This window comes from Bubalus bubalis, chromosome 1 (genome assembly GCF_019923935.1).
Source record: "Bubalus bubalis isolate 160015118507 breed Murrah chromosome 1, NDDB_SH_1, whole genome shotgun sequence".
In the NCBI taxonomy this organism is placed as follows: Eukaryota; Metazoa; Chordata; class Mammalia; order Artiodactyla; family Bovidae; genus Bubalus; species Bubalus bubalis.
Genome location: NC_059157.1, coordinates 87,517,068 through 87,533,682, shown reverse-complemented (window position 1 = coordinate 87,533,682; position 16,615 = coordinate 87,517,068). Strand labels below are relative to the sequence as shown.

Sequence of the window (16,615 nt, the reverse complement as noted above, 5' to 3'; positions counted from 1 at the left end):
CTTATTCTACCTTTTAAGATAATTTATGTCATCACAGTCATAAATTTCATTTAAACTTTTTCTACAACCTCATGTTGCAATGTTTCTTTTGCTTTGCCTGCTTATAGCTGCCAGGATTGGATTATACTTCAAAGGAGGCCAACTTCCATGCCAGGCCACCATGGAGACACTGAAGAAGAAGTAATGAGAAGACTGCTGCTCCCATGGAAACAAAACAAGAGCAGGTTACCTCACACACTACTAGACCAATAATTAAAACAGTTTACTTAAATTCCCCATCCACCTCTTAGCTCCTCATCAACTGTTTTGGGAACTGTTACATGGCATTGTTTTTGCTATTGTGTATCCTCAGTCATGTCTGACTCTTTGTGACCCCATGGACTGCAGCCTGCCAGGCTCCCCTGTCCATGGACTTTTCCAGGCAAGAATACTGGAGTGGGTTGCCATTTCCTACTCCAGGGCATCTTCCCAACCCAGTTATATGGCATAACCTTATTGAAAACTAACATACCATCTTATTCCCTCAGACCATGTGAATCCTAAGGCTGGACACAATGTTTTTCATGTCCAATTAGAAATATGCCCTGGATATTTATTCTGTTGAACTGGAGGCTGTCAAAGATTTAAAAAATACCTGTTCTAACAGTTTCTTTATAGGTGAGTTAACTGAGGTCAAAATAAGTGATTTGTACAAGGTCACACTAGTGAAAAGCAGAACTCTATGCTTGCCACTTCTTTCACTGTAAAAAGTGACTGAAAGTTATGCATTCATGGGCCTCTAGAAGGTAACATATGTCTGCACAGATATAATTCAGCCTGGAGCAAACTGTCATTTGCAAGACACACTGATCTTATATGAAGTATTAAGATTCTTCAATATCATACTATTATGACACTTGAGCACTAAGTCACAGCATGTCTGGGAATGCCAACTGCAAGCAACACCCTCATAAAACTCTGCAGTTTTAACTAATAAAAGCAAAATCAAAACATGAGCTCATATATATGTATTGGACTGCAAGGAGATCAAATCAGTCAATCCTAAAGTCAACTCAACTGGATGTAACATTTCCCCGAATGAATCCAGAATCACACTGACTATGGCATAGGCAGCAATATTAACCAATCTATACGAAAAGGCATATCAATACCTAAGTAGGAACATAGAGGGGGGAGAGAGGCTGTGAAAGTAATCAGAAAAGCAGGATAGATAAAGTGCATCTAAAATTTTCCAAAGGAAGGATACACAGAGTCTGGAGAATGCTAACAACTAGGAAAGGAGCCTCTTCTGTGGGTCATGTTAGCTAGCTCAGGTAAACTACTCTTAAAGACATTTACCTCATTTTACCCAAATCTTAAATCTTCTGATGACTAATTCCATTTCCTGGGCTCTTCCAAAAAAGCAGAAAAATGCTCAGGACAGAATTCCCAAGTATTTCAGTCATTACAATCTACCTAAAGCTATGACCAACCTAGACAGCATATTAAAAAGCAGAGACATTGCTTTGCCGACAAAGGTCCATCGAGTCAAAGCTATGGTTTTTCCAGTAGTCTATGGATGTGAGAGTTGGACTATAAAGAAAGCTGAGTGCCAAAGAATTAATGGTTTTGAACTGTGGTGCTGGAGAAGATTCTTGAGAGTCCCTTCGACAGCAAGGAGATCAAATCAGTCAATCCTAAAGGAAATCAGTCCTGAATATGCATTGGAAGGACTGATGCTGAAGCTGAAGCTCTAGTACTTTAGCCACCTGATGCAAAGAGCCAACTCATTAGAAAAGACCCTAATGCTAGGAAAGACTGAAGGCAGGAGGAGATGGGGACAACAGAGGACAAGATGGTTGGATCGCATCTCTGACTCAATGGACATGAATTTGAGCAAGCTCTGGGGTATGGTGAAAGACAGGGAAGACTGACATGCTGCAGTTCATGGGGTTGCAAAGAGTTGGACACGAATGAGTGACTGAACAACAACTACAAATCACCAGGTTGGCCTTCTGGTTTACCTGTCAGTCTCCTAGGTCTGATCAACTTAGGGTTTCAGGGCTACCAGGGTGAAGCATGGTTGACATCACCAAGGAAATGTTACCTGTTGAGGCTGACTCCTGGTCAATTTGCAGGTCTTTACTGGAATGCCCAACCTCATATTTCGCCACTAAACCTACTGCCTAAACATGTCTTGAACAAAGCCCTTTCAGGACTTCCCAGGTGGTCCGGTGGTTAGAAATGTGCCTGCCAATGCAGGGGACAAGGGTTTGATCCCTGTCTGGGAAGATTCTATATGTCAAGGGGCAGCTAAGCTCATCGACCACAAGTATTGAGCCAGTGCACTAGAGCCCACACGAGCCACAGCTACAGAAACCTGCATGCCCTAGAACCTGTGCTCCACAACAAGAAGCCTGAGCACTGCAACTGGAGACTAGCCTCTGCTTAGCTCAACTAGAGAAAGCTGCACAGCAATGAAGACCCAAAAAGCCAAAAATTAATTAAAAAACACAGTACACACAATGATTCAAAAATGCAGACCAAAAAAAAGACTTGTCAAAGATTCAAAACATATCTGGTAAAGGCATTAAGAAAGGTTAATGTTCTCTTTACATGAACTGAATATACTCTTTAATCGGTTCTTGGAGTGAAACGGCTGTAGCTCACAAGTCCTCTCCAAGGGGCACCTTCACCAACACTGCTGTATCCCACAGGACCAAACCAGGGACATGCACCGGCACATTTCAGTTTACACAGAAACATTCTATAGGTTTTTGCTCCTAATTTTTTCATTTTTGACTTCATGAATGTGGAAATGAGAAATAAGAAATGTGACTCCTCAAAAAAAAAAAGTAATTCCATTCATTTGAAGCATATAAGCATCTGTCCGCTAGTTTGATGACAAAAATATGCTAATAAAGTTCCTTTCCCAGTAAATGCAGACTACTTTCCAAAGCTTTTTTCAGCCTTATCAATACTTAGACTCACCAAAACACATTCTGTTTTTTTTTTTTTTAAACCAGTTCTCCTGCAATAAACAAGAAGCATCAGTAGCCACTTAGTCTTTCTGAGTTGGTGTCTAAGGGCCACTGAGAGAGATCGGGACTCTATTTTTATTCCTGTACCTCTGCCAAGACTCTATTCTTAGCCTGATACCACAACTATTCTCTCCAGGAATGCCCTGTGAAAGAAGATGATGCTGTTGAGGCTGGGATCAGGATCCTGAGTAGAATCATCATTCCTGGAGTTAGCTCTGATTAAAGGTCTGAGTCACTGCCATCACCATGGAGGGCTTCTAGTTATCACTGCATTAATCTCAGCTTTGACCAAATGCTCTCAGGGAATCATCTTAGCTGGACACCTTGAAAATATTCCAGATCTTTACCACTTCCTCTGCAAAGACAGCACTAACCAGGAACAGAATGAATGTCCCAGAGTAGTCATCCTGCTTTTCTCACACTTAAAATTCTGAGTAAATATGACAGAAAGGAGAAACCACTTACTCTATAAATGTAGCCCTCCAAGGTGGCCCAGGTAATTCTGCACACAGTAGGCAGGAAAGCCCTAGTTCCCCAAAACAAGGTTTTCAATCAATACCAATGGAGGTCCACGCCTTAAAAGTAACACTGTAAACCTAGGTAGCCGACAAGCTGTCATGTGACTTATCTAACAGAATGATGAAATGATCAGGTTATTAGCTTTAAAAGTTATAACCATGATACTAATAGCTAACACTTATTGAGTGCTTACCAAATGGTAGGCATTTTACAAGCACCATCACATTTAATATCCCAGTGACCGTATAAAATATTGGGTTGGCCAAAAAGTTTGTTACGGTTTTTCCCATAACATCTTTCAGAAAAGCCCAAACAAACATTTTGGCCAACTTGATACTATTATCTTTTATAGAAGAGGAAATCAAGTAACCTTGTCAATGTCACCCAAAGTGGTTAAAGTATTCATTTAAGCTCAAGGCTATATTAGTTGGCTTTCTAAGTTTTGCATTCTACTCAAAAAAAAGGAAGAAAAGTATCAAACTTACGTTTGTTGGATTTCATGAGTAAATCTCAACCTTATAATCTACAAGCAAGTTACTTAAATTTTTATATTTTTCCCTTGTAGCATGTCTTCCAACTTCACATTCTCATTCATGGTAATTAAACAGGACAAGAAAACATCTTATAAATATGCATTCAGCAAAGTACTTACATAGTCAATGGGCTTCAGGGATTTGACTCTAGATGTTGGGCAGCCACAGGAAGTAAGGTCGGCATAGAGGCCTTCTTCTAACACACACTGATTAGTGGAAACACCCTCTTGGTAATACAGGAGCCAGCTGAAAAAACAAGCAGGGAAACTTCCAGTGAAACTGTATCAGTTGGCTGTTGGACTCATTATCATGCAGAGGGAAACAGGCTAGGAGTAGGATATAAAAGTCCTGGTGCTGATCAGCAGCAAATAGTCCGAGTAGATTTAAAAAGAAAAAAGCTACCACTATCACTTACTGACTGCTTACCATGTGCTACACTGGGTACTCCACGTGTGTTCTTTTACTATGTACTCATTAATTTATGAGGGAGAAACATGTCCTTACTTTTATAGACAACACAACTAAGGATTAAAAAAATTAGGTGATTTGCCCAGGATTCCCCTATTAAATGACAGCTGAGAATTGACGTTAAGATATGTGCTGTAAGCTAACCATTAACTTAATTTGGTGCTTTCAAGTATAAAAACCTGGGATTAAATTACAGTAATTATTAAGTGCTTCAACAGATCAGAAGTTCTTTTTGAGAGAATAAAAATTTTTACCCTTATTTAATAATGAGCTTGCTTTCAGTTTAGGCTGAGTTAGAAGCTAGACTCCTAAAATCACACACAAATATTTAAAACCTGTCATCTACACAGCTGATAGCTAGCAGAGATTTTTAAAAGGAAATGAATCCTTTAGAATCTTCCACAGCAAATTCTCTTCAGTAGGGCACTCATCAAAATTTTCATTAAAACATGGCATTTTGGCAAGAAGGAGCTCAAGGGAGAAATTATATTGACTGTTACTACTTTAGCTTTGGTGAGTTTAACTTCTAGCCCTATATTTTAAGATCACCAGAACTGTACTATAGCTAGACAAGTTGAACGTCAGATATCCACAGAGATGCTCCATAACACAGTTTACTGCCACGTCTCCTGTGTGATAAGCATTTTATTTTTTAAGGTTTGTTTTTTTTTTTTGATGCGGTCCACTTTTTTAAATTATTGACTTTGGTACAATATTGCTTCTGTTTCACGTTTTAGTTTTTTGGCAGTGAGATATGTGGGATCTTAGCTTCCTGACCAGGGATCAAACCCACATCCCTGTATTAGAAGGTGAAGACTTACCATTGGAATGCAAGGGAGGTCTCTGTAATTACCATTTTATAGCCAATATTTATGACAAAATTTCAATGTGTTGGGCATGCAGCTAAGCCCTTACATGCTTTATTTCGTTCTTATAAATAGAGTCCTTTGAGGTAGGTACTATTATTATCCCAGTTACAGAGGAGGATTCTGTGGACAGAGAAGCTTGGTGGGCTACAATCCATGGGGTCACAAAGAGTCAGACACCACAGAGTGACTAACACACAGAGGAGGAAACTGAGGTTCAGAGAAATGGTCCCATTTGTTTAAGATTACATAGATAGGAAGTCGTGACCTGGGCTCAAATCCAGATCTCTAAAGCATTTGCAATCATAAGCAATCACCATAGTTCCTGTATCCTCTTGTTAAAACTATTGTTTAATAAATCACACATAAATATAAATAAAATATATAAGTAAAATGTACATTTTGTATGTAGATAGCCCTCCATTATCTACTGGTTTCCTACCTACAGATACGAAGGCCTGACTATACTAAGCTACTTTACAGAAGGCACTTGAGCATCCATGGATTTTGGTATATGTGGGGGTTTCTGAAACCAATTCCTCACAGATACCAAGGGACAAATGTATACATAAATTATATATATATATACACACACTATATATATATATATATATAATATATATTTGTTTGTAAGTAAATAATATATTTCCAACATGAAGCAATACAGATGACTAATCTATCCTAGGCTTCAGTGTCAGGAAAATATATTTGCCTCAAAGGGGGAAAAAAAAAATCCAAAACTTCAGTGCTTTATCACAAAATTAAAACTTACCTTGCAAAATACTTTCATTTATCTTAGAAACTCAGAATCGAATACTAGGAACAAAATTATTTCAGGCCCTTGGTATATAGATTTCTCACAAAAAAGCTGCAGCCAATCTATTCAACTGTGTCCTGCTGCTGCTGCTGCTAAGTCGCTTCAGTCGTGTCCGACTCTATGCGACCCCATAGACTGGACTATGCAGCCCACCAGGCTCCCCCATCCCTGAGATTCTCCAGGCAAGAACACTGGAGTGGGTTGCCATTTCCTTCTCCATCAACTGTGTCCTACTTGATGTGTTTTCATATTGTAAAAACTTTCACATCCTTCTTGGAAGTAAGTATAAACACAGTAACATCCAAAGAGGTTCAAAGTAGTGAGGATCACTGGAAATCAGAATGGGAAAAAGACAGCCTAACTTAGGGTTAGTCGAGAAGGTTAACAGAGGGAATGAAGTTGGACTGAACCTTAAAAATATATATGCTGATGAGTACTAAGCAAGGTTCACGAACTTACACACCTGTAGGAGGCCAGGTAGGTAAATATAAATGAGCAGTGTACCAGGTGAAAAAAAAACTTGGCGATATATCCTATGGTACATTGGGGAGCACACACGCCTCTACTCGATGCCAGCTATTAATAATTATCAACAAAGGTGAATGTTCCCTCATTTTCCAAATCTTCTGATTTCTTTTACAGAAGGTGAAAAATAGTTTCTTCTGGAAAATATCCTAAATCTTAGTAATGATACAAAAAAACTTTTTAAACATAGCATGTAGGCCAACCAAGTAACATCCACTGACAAGATCCACTTGAAACCTATACACTTTTGTTAGGGAGGAAGTTAGGTATGAGCAAATAGGGATGGGCCTAGCCAAAGATCTCCCAACAGCATCCCAGACACACCCAGGAGAGTTCACAGATATGCCACAAAATAACCAGAGAGATTTTTCCAACTCTTGCACATGTGTCCAGGGCACACAGTGGATACAAACTAATCACAGGGGCTTCCCCAAGTACCCTCAGGCAGCCAGGAGCCTATTAAGCGTTCATAAATATTCTACACATATATACAGCTGACTATAACAGATTTAATTATGGGAAGACATACACACAGAGCCTACTGTTATATAAGTTGCAACTGTCAATTGGCCTTGAGTGTTTGCTCATTTGCATTCCCTTTCAGTGACTGGTGGTGGGTACAAGCCCTCTTTCGCACAGGGCACAACCAAAAGAAAATGGAAGTATACAAAAGGGGAAGCCAAGAAGAATCAGGAGGATGACTCCTTTGCTGTGGGCCTGCTTCCACGTCTTGGGAATGTCTGTCTAATAAAAGATCTGTCTGCTTGAGCTGAACTGAGCTGCAATTTGTCTGCTGTTTTAAACCCTTTAGTCCCTTGTTCCAAATTTTTGTTGCAGCCAGACAAGAACCAAGGGAGAGAAATAAACTGACTTGACACTTTGATGCAGAGCTGTAAACTACAGCATGTGGGCCAAATCCACTCCATTGCCAGTTTTCCAATAGCTCACAAGCTTAGACTGGTTTTTGCATTTTTAAATGGTTTCAAAAAAAAAAAATTCAAGATTTTGTGACATGTGAATATTATATACAATTCAAAGCTCAACATCCATGAACAGAGTTTCACTGGAACACAGCCTACTTGTTTATGTGTTGCTGGTGCCTGCTTCTGTGCTACAGTGCTGAGTAGCTGGGACAGAGCCTCTATGGCCCAGAAGGCTAAAAATATCTCCTACCTAGTCCTCTGCAGAAAAAGCTTGCTGACCCCTGGTACAGAGGCATAAGGAGGAAAACACACAGCTGAGTAAATGCCCAGAGACGGGAGGAAAGGGGGCTAGTATGCGGATAGAATGAAGCTTGGACACGGAAAGTGACACTTTTTTTTGGATAGTAAATCCTGGAAAGGTTCAGACCAATCCTGATCTCGATCTGACTGGTATCAGAGAACGACTGTGGGATTTAAAGAGGAGCAGTAAAAATATTAACCTGGACTTTGGGACAAATAATTGGGCTTTGATTGGTTTTTGGTAAGCACTGGAAATAAGACACTACAGTGTGGCTCAGTAGGAGACTGAAATTCCTCAAATGGTAAACAGGACTCTTGTCTCTACCGGTTCAAGAGAAAAGGAGGAGAACTGATGAGTCCAAGATATCTTGAAGGAAGAACAGACTTTGATGAGTTATTAGGTAGATGTCTGATAGAGAGGCTACTATAAAGACATATACACTTCAAAATGGCTAAAACGGTAAATTTCATGTTATATATAGTGTACCACAATAAAAAAATGATACAGAGAGAATATATGTTAGAATATAAATTGAGAATCACATATAGTCTCATATACATGTAAGAAAGGTCTGGGGTGCTACCACAGTTGGAAGGACATAGAATTAAAACAACAACAAAAACACAGCCAAAGCATTTCCCTGACATGTGATACGTGACCTTGGGAAACTAACTCTGAATCAGGGATTTTCAACTGTGAAATGGGGACAACGGATACTTTAAATACAAAGTTGGTTGTTGTTTTTTTTTTTTTTAATTTAGGAGTAATATGTCTTATCTGGACAAAAATGCTTTTTATAGCTTTCTATTATACTACTCAGTAAACACAATATAAATATGCAAAACAGTTAGGGAATAATCTAAGATAACAATGAGAAAAAACAATTCAGCAAAATTGTCTCAGAGTTGGCTACTTAGCATTCTCTTTCACAATGGCTCATAACACAAGCTGGGCAAAGTTCACATAGGCTAATTAGCAATTGACTTATAAAAATTCAGCAAAATACTAGACTCATGTTTTATTTATTAACAAGGAATCCATGTGAAGGAAGATTAAAATGATTACAATTTTTTCTTTCACTGAGTACTCAAAAGAGAAAGTCAAATTTGTATAAATTTAAAAGAAATTCACTTATTTAAACAACAGCAGAGATCAGCTGATAGACATACTTACCAACCCCGAAGAACTTTAAAAGAACATGGCATGAATGATGAAGTCAAGTCCAAAACTTCTTTTGTGAAATCGATACATTCACCTTGGAACCCTGGTTTACTGAAAGCTTTGAGCTACAACAGCAACACAACAAACAGAGAACAGCTGTTTGATATCATCACAGAAGCAAATGAAAACATTTTAGTCTCGTGTACTTATAAAAATTCAGCAAAATACTAGACTCATGTTTTATTTATTAACAAGGAATCCGTGTGAAGGAAGACATTCTCTTTAAACTCATTTTTTTTTTCTTATGTGTTTGTCAGAAATGTCACAATTTATTTATCATTTCAAACCACCAGATTCTGGGCACGGAGGCCCAGAAAACAATTCTACCTGTAGAAGTAAATCAGAATCCCTCCTCTGCTAAATTTGGTCCCTGTCCATTGCATCAAGTGATCATTATCCCCTGTGATGAGAAAACATGTGTAAAAAAAAGAAGCAATTTAGTGCTAAACATGAAGGCAGTTTGGACTGGTATGAGGGGTGGCTACGGCTTTTCTCTCCCCAAGCCTTCTTGATTCACAGTTAATAAAAGGGAGAAGGAGAAAGCACAAGCGCGTGCCCATAAATGAGCATGAGGACGCCTGTGAGGCCCCAAGAGCAGATGGCAGAGAAGATAATAATGATGGGATTAGTGCAAGATTTATAGTGAAGAAAGAAAGATGGTCGTGCCATGTATTTCAGCTTACAAGCTTCAGCCTACTGATAGAATACCTTAAATGCACAGCTTACAGCCTTATATTACTATTAACTACATTTTTGCTTTAGTTCTTTATGTCAAGGAAAATTCATGAAATCTCAAATATAATTCCCTTTAGACCAGAGATATAATAATCTGCAACGCCAGTGGCCTTGGATCTCTAATAGGTAAGAAAAAATTAATGAGGCCTATAAATATTTTATAATACACTGGAGCCTTGAAATAACACGGCCCACAGATCCACCCGGCACTGACAGGCCTGTGTTGTAGCTGAGAATGCATCGTAATAAGCAGCTGCAGCACCACCCTCTTTCCTGCCACTGCTTCATCCAGAACAAGGCTTCATTGAGCAGCGGATGCTCGCCTCCTTCATCTTCCCAAGGGTCCTCTTAGGGACGGATGGTCTCTGAACCCTGAGGAACTGTTTCTTGGCTATCTCATTCTGCTCTGACCTTGCTTGGTCTGATATCAAAGCCAAGTCCAAGCCAGAAAGCTGAGAATCCACTCCCCCTTATACAATATGATTTCTTCATGTGAAACGAGGCTGTATTTGGAGTGTTAAAACACCAAGGGATTCCCAGCCTTAGGGAGGCATGACCCGTCAAGTTCCTACCACGGACCTTTGGTAGGAAAAGGCAAAAGCAAGTCCAAGACAATACAGACCTCTGTAATGCTTCCCTGTATATGCACAGTTCTACATGTCCAGGCAAACTGCCCTGGATTCCTTGATAAGGATTTCAGTTGGTGGTTTTTCAGACGATGCTTTTTAACTTAAAGGTTTGTAGAACGTTTCGAAGCTAAAAAGTAAATCACGTTTAATTCTTCAAAATGTGGAGTGATTTCTCCTACAGGCAAAAATTATCTTTATTTAGAATAACAATCAGAAAAGGCACATGAGGATAGAGATCACGGCTGTCTGATTCATTGTATGTATTCCCAGTTTGTTGAATTAATTATATTCATATTGTTGAGTTTAAGATTTACACTTCAATATTTTACCATGAAGCCATGAAATGTCAAATCCTGGACAACTTATGATGCACGTTAATCATATTTCAGATAGTATATGTTATAACTGCTTCTACTTTTTAGTCTTAGTCTTCACACCCAGAAGCATTAAAATTTTCTGTCTCTGTCACTCTCACACACACAGTCTGTCATAAAGTATTGTTTTGACTCAAATAGTTAAAATACTCTTTATGCAAACCAAAAAAAAAAAAAAAAGGACTTAATACTGATTTGAATTTATTTTTATCCCCTAAATGAGATATGATTCACTTAACATGTGTCCAACCCCAGAAAAGTAACACCTCATTTTAACTACCTCACAAATGCCTCAGAATAGAATAATTCTCATCATAATAATGTTCTGAGGATGGACGCACAGAAACCAATTCAGTGACTTCTAATTATAATAATTAATCTGTGGTTTTTATACTGGGTTGGAGAAGGAAATGGCAACCCACTCCAGTATTCTTGCCTGGTGAATCCCATGAACAGAGGAACCTGGTGGGCTACTGTTCATGGGGTTGCAAAGAGTCGGACACAACTGAGTGACTAAGCACATACTGGGTGAAATTAAGTGGCAGTGTCCTGGTGAAAAATAAGTCCTGTAAAGAGCTAGCTGGATGAGTCACTATTTTGGTTTCCTTTTTGGGTTAATGGAGAATAAATATACAAAACAACTCAGATATGTGGCATAGAACACAGATGAATAGTCAGATGAACAAGAAATGAGTTGTTTCTAATTACACCCATCCTTCCGTGCCACGTAAGCAGGATTCCGTGCCTACCAGCCCCAAATGCAAGTGTACGGAGGAAAAAAGTAGCAGTGTAGCAGTGGTTTCCAAGTGCCTTTTCACATATACTGTCTGGTGTCTTCTTTAGAACTACGCTTTGAAGCAGATATTATCACCCCTTTATGATGAAAATTTTGTAGAAATCCTTTTTCTTTTACTATGTATTTTTCATTTGTAATACACATAAACAAATGTAATAGTTCTTCAGTATGACAAACTAAAACCTCAAGAACTTAATTACTGAACAAAGGAAGTTGTGCTTTGTTAATTTATTTCATAATATCAGAATAATTTTTGAATGTAGTTTTATTTATTCCAATGCTAAAATAATTCAACTGAGAACACTCTATCCTATCTAAATGAGATGTTCTGCAGCCCTGTGGACTTCCTGCAAGTAAACGTACTGGACAGTAAACAGAGAAAAAGTCTTTGTTTCCACTCTTCCATTACATCACATTGTCTCATATTGCAGCGCTATGTACTTCTCATATCAACTGCATATTCTATAGTGATTTTACTTCCCTGTTTACTCAGAGGAGCTTTCTTTACTTAGATAAGTACTACTTCCTGAGTATTTCTGGCCTCTGGAGTCAATAAAAAGGATCTGGTCATGTTGTTCTTATTGTTGTTCTTCAGTCACTAGTCATGTCTGACTCTCTGTGACACCATGGACTGCAGAACATCTTATTTAGACAAGACAGAGTATTCTCAGAGAAATTATTTTAGCATTTGAATAAATAAAACTATCTGGTCTTAGTACTTCCCCCCCCAATGTTTTCCTATACTGCTCTTGAATCTTACTAATATTTGACTTGACTAGAATTGTTGTTTTCTTATATTCCATACATGGTGACAGTAACCACCACTGTTAAGGGCCTGTGATCTCTTGAGAATTCAATCTGGCTGAATTATCCAATACAAGAAAATACTCAAGTTGCTTTTTCTGAGCTAGAATCACGTATAAAATGGAACGGAGGCTCAATATTTAAAGAAATTCAAATATATAACTATACTGCAAATGGACTTGAAAAAGATCCCAGGAAAGAAAGGTCCTTAGTTGGGTCATAGGGGAGAAAACAGAATTTCTAGAGAATGGAGGCCTGGAATACAGTCTCACTGGAAACAAAACTCACTTTTATATGAGTTAATCTAGTGAGAGTGCAGATATTCAGGACTTGTGAAAAGAGAGAGACGAGGACATCATGAACATAATTCACATTCTATTTTTGTTTGGTCTGGGAAAAATAAAAATAAAATGCCATTTGCTAATTATGAAGAACTCTATAATGATCCTGTTCTTGTATCATATATTGCAAGCTGGCAATCAGACCTGGTGAATCGACCTTCAGTCACAGGTAAAAAACAATCTCCTCAATAAAAGGAGGTATTCTGTGTCTCAAATAAGACATATATCATCATCCTATGCTTCCACATCGACAATGGTATTTTTACTAGCGTAAATCTCTACACACGTACTTTTTGGCTTTTTGCTTCTCAGGTGACTTGAGGTTTACTTTCAAATCACCAGCATGTTAAGAATTCCCTCTGTTATTTGAACTGGAGATGTAACTTCCTTCTTATTCCTCAGACAGAGAAAAATAACTATCCCATATAAACACAGCCTCTACCACTGTCAACCTGACTATCACAACTACTTGTGAAGGAGAAAATAACTTTATCGTTAATGAAAGGAACCAGACTATCAGCCAAGATCTGCTTGTTTTCATTTGGGTAACTGAAAAAAAGCTAAACTTTCTGAAGATCTGGTCCAATGGAAATAATAAGAGCTTTGATACTGGGTAAATAAGGCGGCTTTGTCTGCTTGTTACCAAATGTCCAGCTGTCATACACTTGTTAGGACCTTTATTTCACAAGGCAGTGGTTGAACCATATTCAGAAAATAAACAGGGACAATTTCACTGGGTGTTTGTGGCTGCTTCCTTTTTCTTCAAGTTGGACTGGAAATACTATAAAGAAAATCCTCTGAGCAATCTGTCCCAAACAAGGAAGTTCATTAAAAAAAAAAAAAAAAGGGAATGGAGGAGGAAGGGGAGAAACAGAGCTTAAAAGAATGTGATTTTTTTATCTGCACTTAAAACTTTGAGAATGTGCAGCTTGGAATTATCCCAGTTTTATCTCTTTTATCTACTCATGTTACATTGATTCATGTGGAAAAAAAAGTGCTTTGAAAGTCCATGGTTGGAGTTTTCTAAGATTCAAAATAAAGATCTGGCAGGAAGTGTCTCCAGAAACTGAGTTATATTCAGACAGGAAATGTTCCCAAGGGGGCTGAGCTAATCAGAAAATAATAAAACCTGAAAACACTGTGAAGAGAAACATGGTTTAAACTAAGCTGATTTGAGATATATAAACACTGACAGGAATGTGCAAAATGTACACAGAGAAAAAGATTCAACATTATGTAAAACTAGCAAATGTCAAATACTTAGAACCAATCATTCTTTTTGGCTTTTTGAAGAAAATTTTCCAAATTTGTTATTTTAAATGAGACAGAGGAAGCACTGTATTTTACCCACTTTCTTATATGGTTGTACTGCTTGTACCAAGATATGTTTTTCTTTGATGTAAAGTCTTGGAATTAGATACAAAAAGTGCCTCTTTTGTGACCTTGAGCTGTGTGAAATGATGCTCACTTGAATTCTAAATCTTGTTTTTTCTCATGAATAAATGAGATAAATCCTGACCTCACAGAGTTATTAGAAGCAGTAAGTAAATACAATTTCTAGCTCTCAATGGATAATAAACAAATATTAGGCTCCAGAGTATTACCCAATCCTTCAAACCATTAACATACTAGAAATAAAGAAGCAGGGTTGCAGTTTTACCAGTGCTTTTAAGAAATTTGTGACTTAGGGTTTAGAAATACATTTATATAATAAGCATGCCATCTCTCCATAGTAAGTTTGCTCCTCCACAGGACAGCATAACATACTATGCTGATTAAGAATGTGATGTTGAAGAATGGATGGGCAACAGGAAAGAAAGAGCGGCAGAGGTCTGAGATGAACCCAAAGTGGTCAGTGCTGAAGCTCTAGTAGGAGAAAACAAAGGACCGTGACAAACCCAGGCCAGTGTGATCAGTAACAAGGATGAGCACGCTGGCGCCCACAGGCTCCTAGTACAATATGAACTGCACTGCCATGCAGACACACGAAAGTTATCTGAGGGAAAGAGACAGACTTGAGAGAAAGGGCATACGTATTTAGTAAGCAATTTTTAACAATTATAAGAATATTTTAAAACATACCAAATGTGGAGGCTCATTTATCCCAAGTGGTTCCTGAAACATATATAAAAACATTTTAAGAATTATAATCGTATATTCTTAGTTGTCTTTGAAAGTGCTGAAAATATCCTTTGGAAAACAAAGTATATGATCTGACCAATTTACTAGATTATTTGAACTGGTAAGGACCCTCAAATAATCTACTAAATTAGTTTATAATAACCTTAATATTTATCACTAATTCATTTTGAGTAATATTCATTTTGAGCTAAAAGAAAAATGTGCCCCAGTGTCCATTAGAAAGACAGACCCTGAACTTCCCACACTTCTTTCCCATCACTATCTCATGGGTACCCTTACTGTTCTGCAGTGCTTGTTATTATCCACACTGGCCACACTCTTTCATAACTTTGTAACTTTGCACATGTGGAGATTATTCCTTCTTTTTGAACTGCCTTTTCTGCTCCACTTCCTTTTCTGGAAAGATTGCTTTTATCCTCTTAGACATCACTCAATGCATCTCTTCTTGAAGTCTGGCATGGTCCCCAGAGCCCTGGGCTCCCCATGCTCCCATTCCCCAGTCCCTCAGCACTGCTTACACCTGCCTACACACTTCATTTTCTCACTAGTCATACTGTAAGTAATAGTGCATAATAACTGTCTGTCTCCTCTAAGAGACACAGAGATCCATCCGGGCAGGCTTATTCATCTTTTATCTCCAGTGATCAGTCCTGTCTGACATGTCAAAGGCACTAAATACACGCTACTGGATGAATGAACTGATCAAATGACAAGAGTTCCTAATCATGGAGGTGCTAATACTACCTACTAGCTCTCTATGGAGTCTACAGAAATTCATATGCTGTTTCATTTTCTCTATAGATACCTAACAACATATTCCAACAGTCCCACTTTTTTAAAGCCCATCCTACACATTCAACTGTATGCCATTACATGCCACTGGCTATGTTCATATTTAACTCACCAACTGGATGGGTCGTATTGACATGATTGTATTATTTGATCCTCCCCAGTCAAAAAAGCACTTGTATTTCCCTTTCTCTAAAATGTACTGTTCTCCACAGAAGAACTTCTGCTGGTAGGCAACCCATCTAAGTAGGATAAAAAAGAAAAAGAACAGAGGTGACACAGAATTGAGCAACCAACAATTTAAACACCAAAGAAGCTCATGATTCCTACGAGTCAACTTACACGCCACTTTTAACATGAATGGACCTTGTTTCACTGCCAAAGCCAATTTCTTCTAAGTCAGAAATTTCCTGATTTGTAATGTCAATAAACTTCCCACTTTCCAGATCAGATTCAAACAGTGTGATTGAAGATTCTATGAAATTCTAAAAAGAAGAAGAGGAAAGTTTAGGGAACACAGGCATTTTGTTTTATGGCTTGCTGTATCTTAGCAATTTTCACATGCTTTGGGGATAATTTTCACACAACTTCAGGAAGAATTTTAAATGGCACTGAAAACAATTTTAATAGCATTACTCCTAAACAGTTTAAAGAAAACATAAGTCTGAATTTACTTTAGGCAGGGAAATACAATTTTATGAAACTAGAAGTTAGTTCACAGTCAGTAAATTGCTGGGACTTACAGACTATCATATATAACAGTAATTATAAAGGAAACTCAAGTCTAACTTGTGCCTAAAGAGCAAAAGCCC

At 38.1% G+C, this 16,615-nt stretch overlaps 1 protein-coding gene across 2 annotated transcripts in view; it reads right to left on the bottom strand.

The window, feature by feature from the left end:
- The window catches only part of CRYBG3 (crystallin beta-gamma domain containing 3), a 120,084-nt gene that overhangs the window by 25,920 nt on the left and 77,549 nt on the right, over positions 1-16,615 (bottom strand). For both annotated transcript variants that reach the window (XM_044940690.2, XM_006074556.4), the window contains exons 13-17: positions 16,146-16,288; positions 15,919-16,045; positions 14,955-14,987; positions 9,146-9,258; positions 4,192-4,318 (exon numbers count right to left, since the gene is read on the bottom strand). In XM_044940690.2, coding sequence (XP_044796625.2) covers positions 4,192-4,318; positions 9,146-9,258; positions 14,955-14,987; positions 15,919-16,045; positions 16,146-16,288 — 543 coding nt within the window. The remainder of the gene's footprint in view (positions 1-4,191; positions 4,319-9,145; positions 9,259-14,954; positions 14,988-15,918; positions 16,046-16,145; positions 16,289-16,615) is intronic.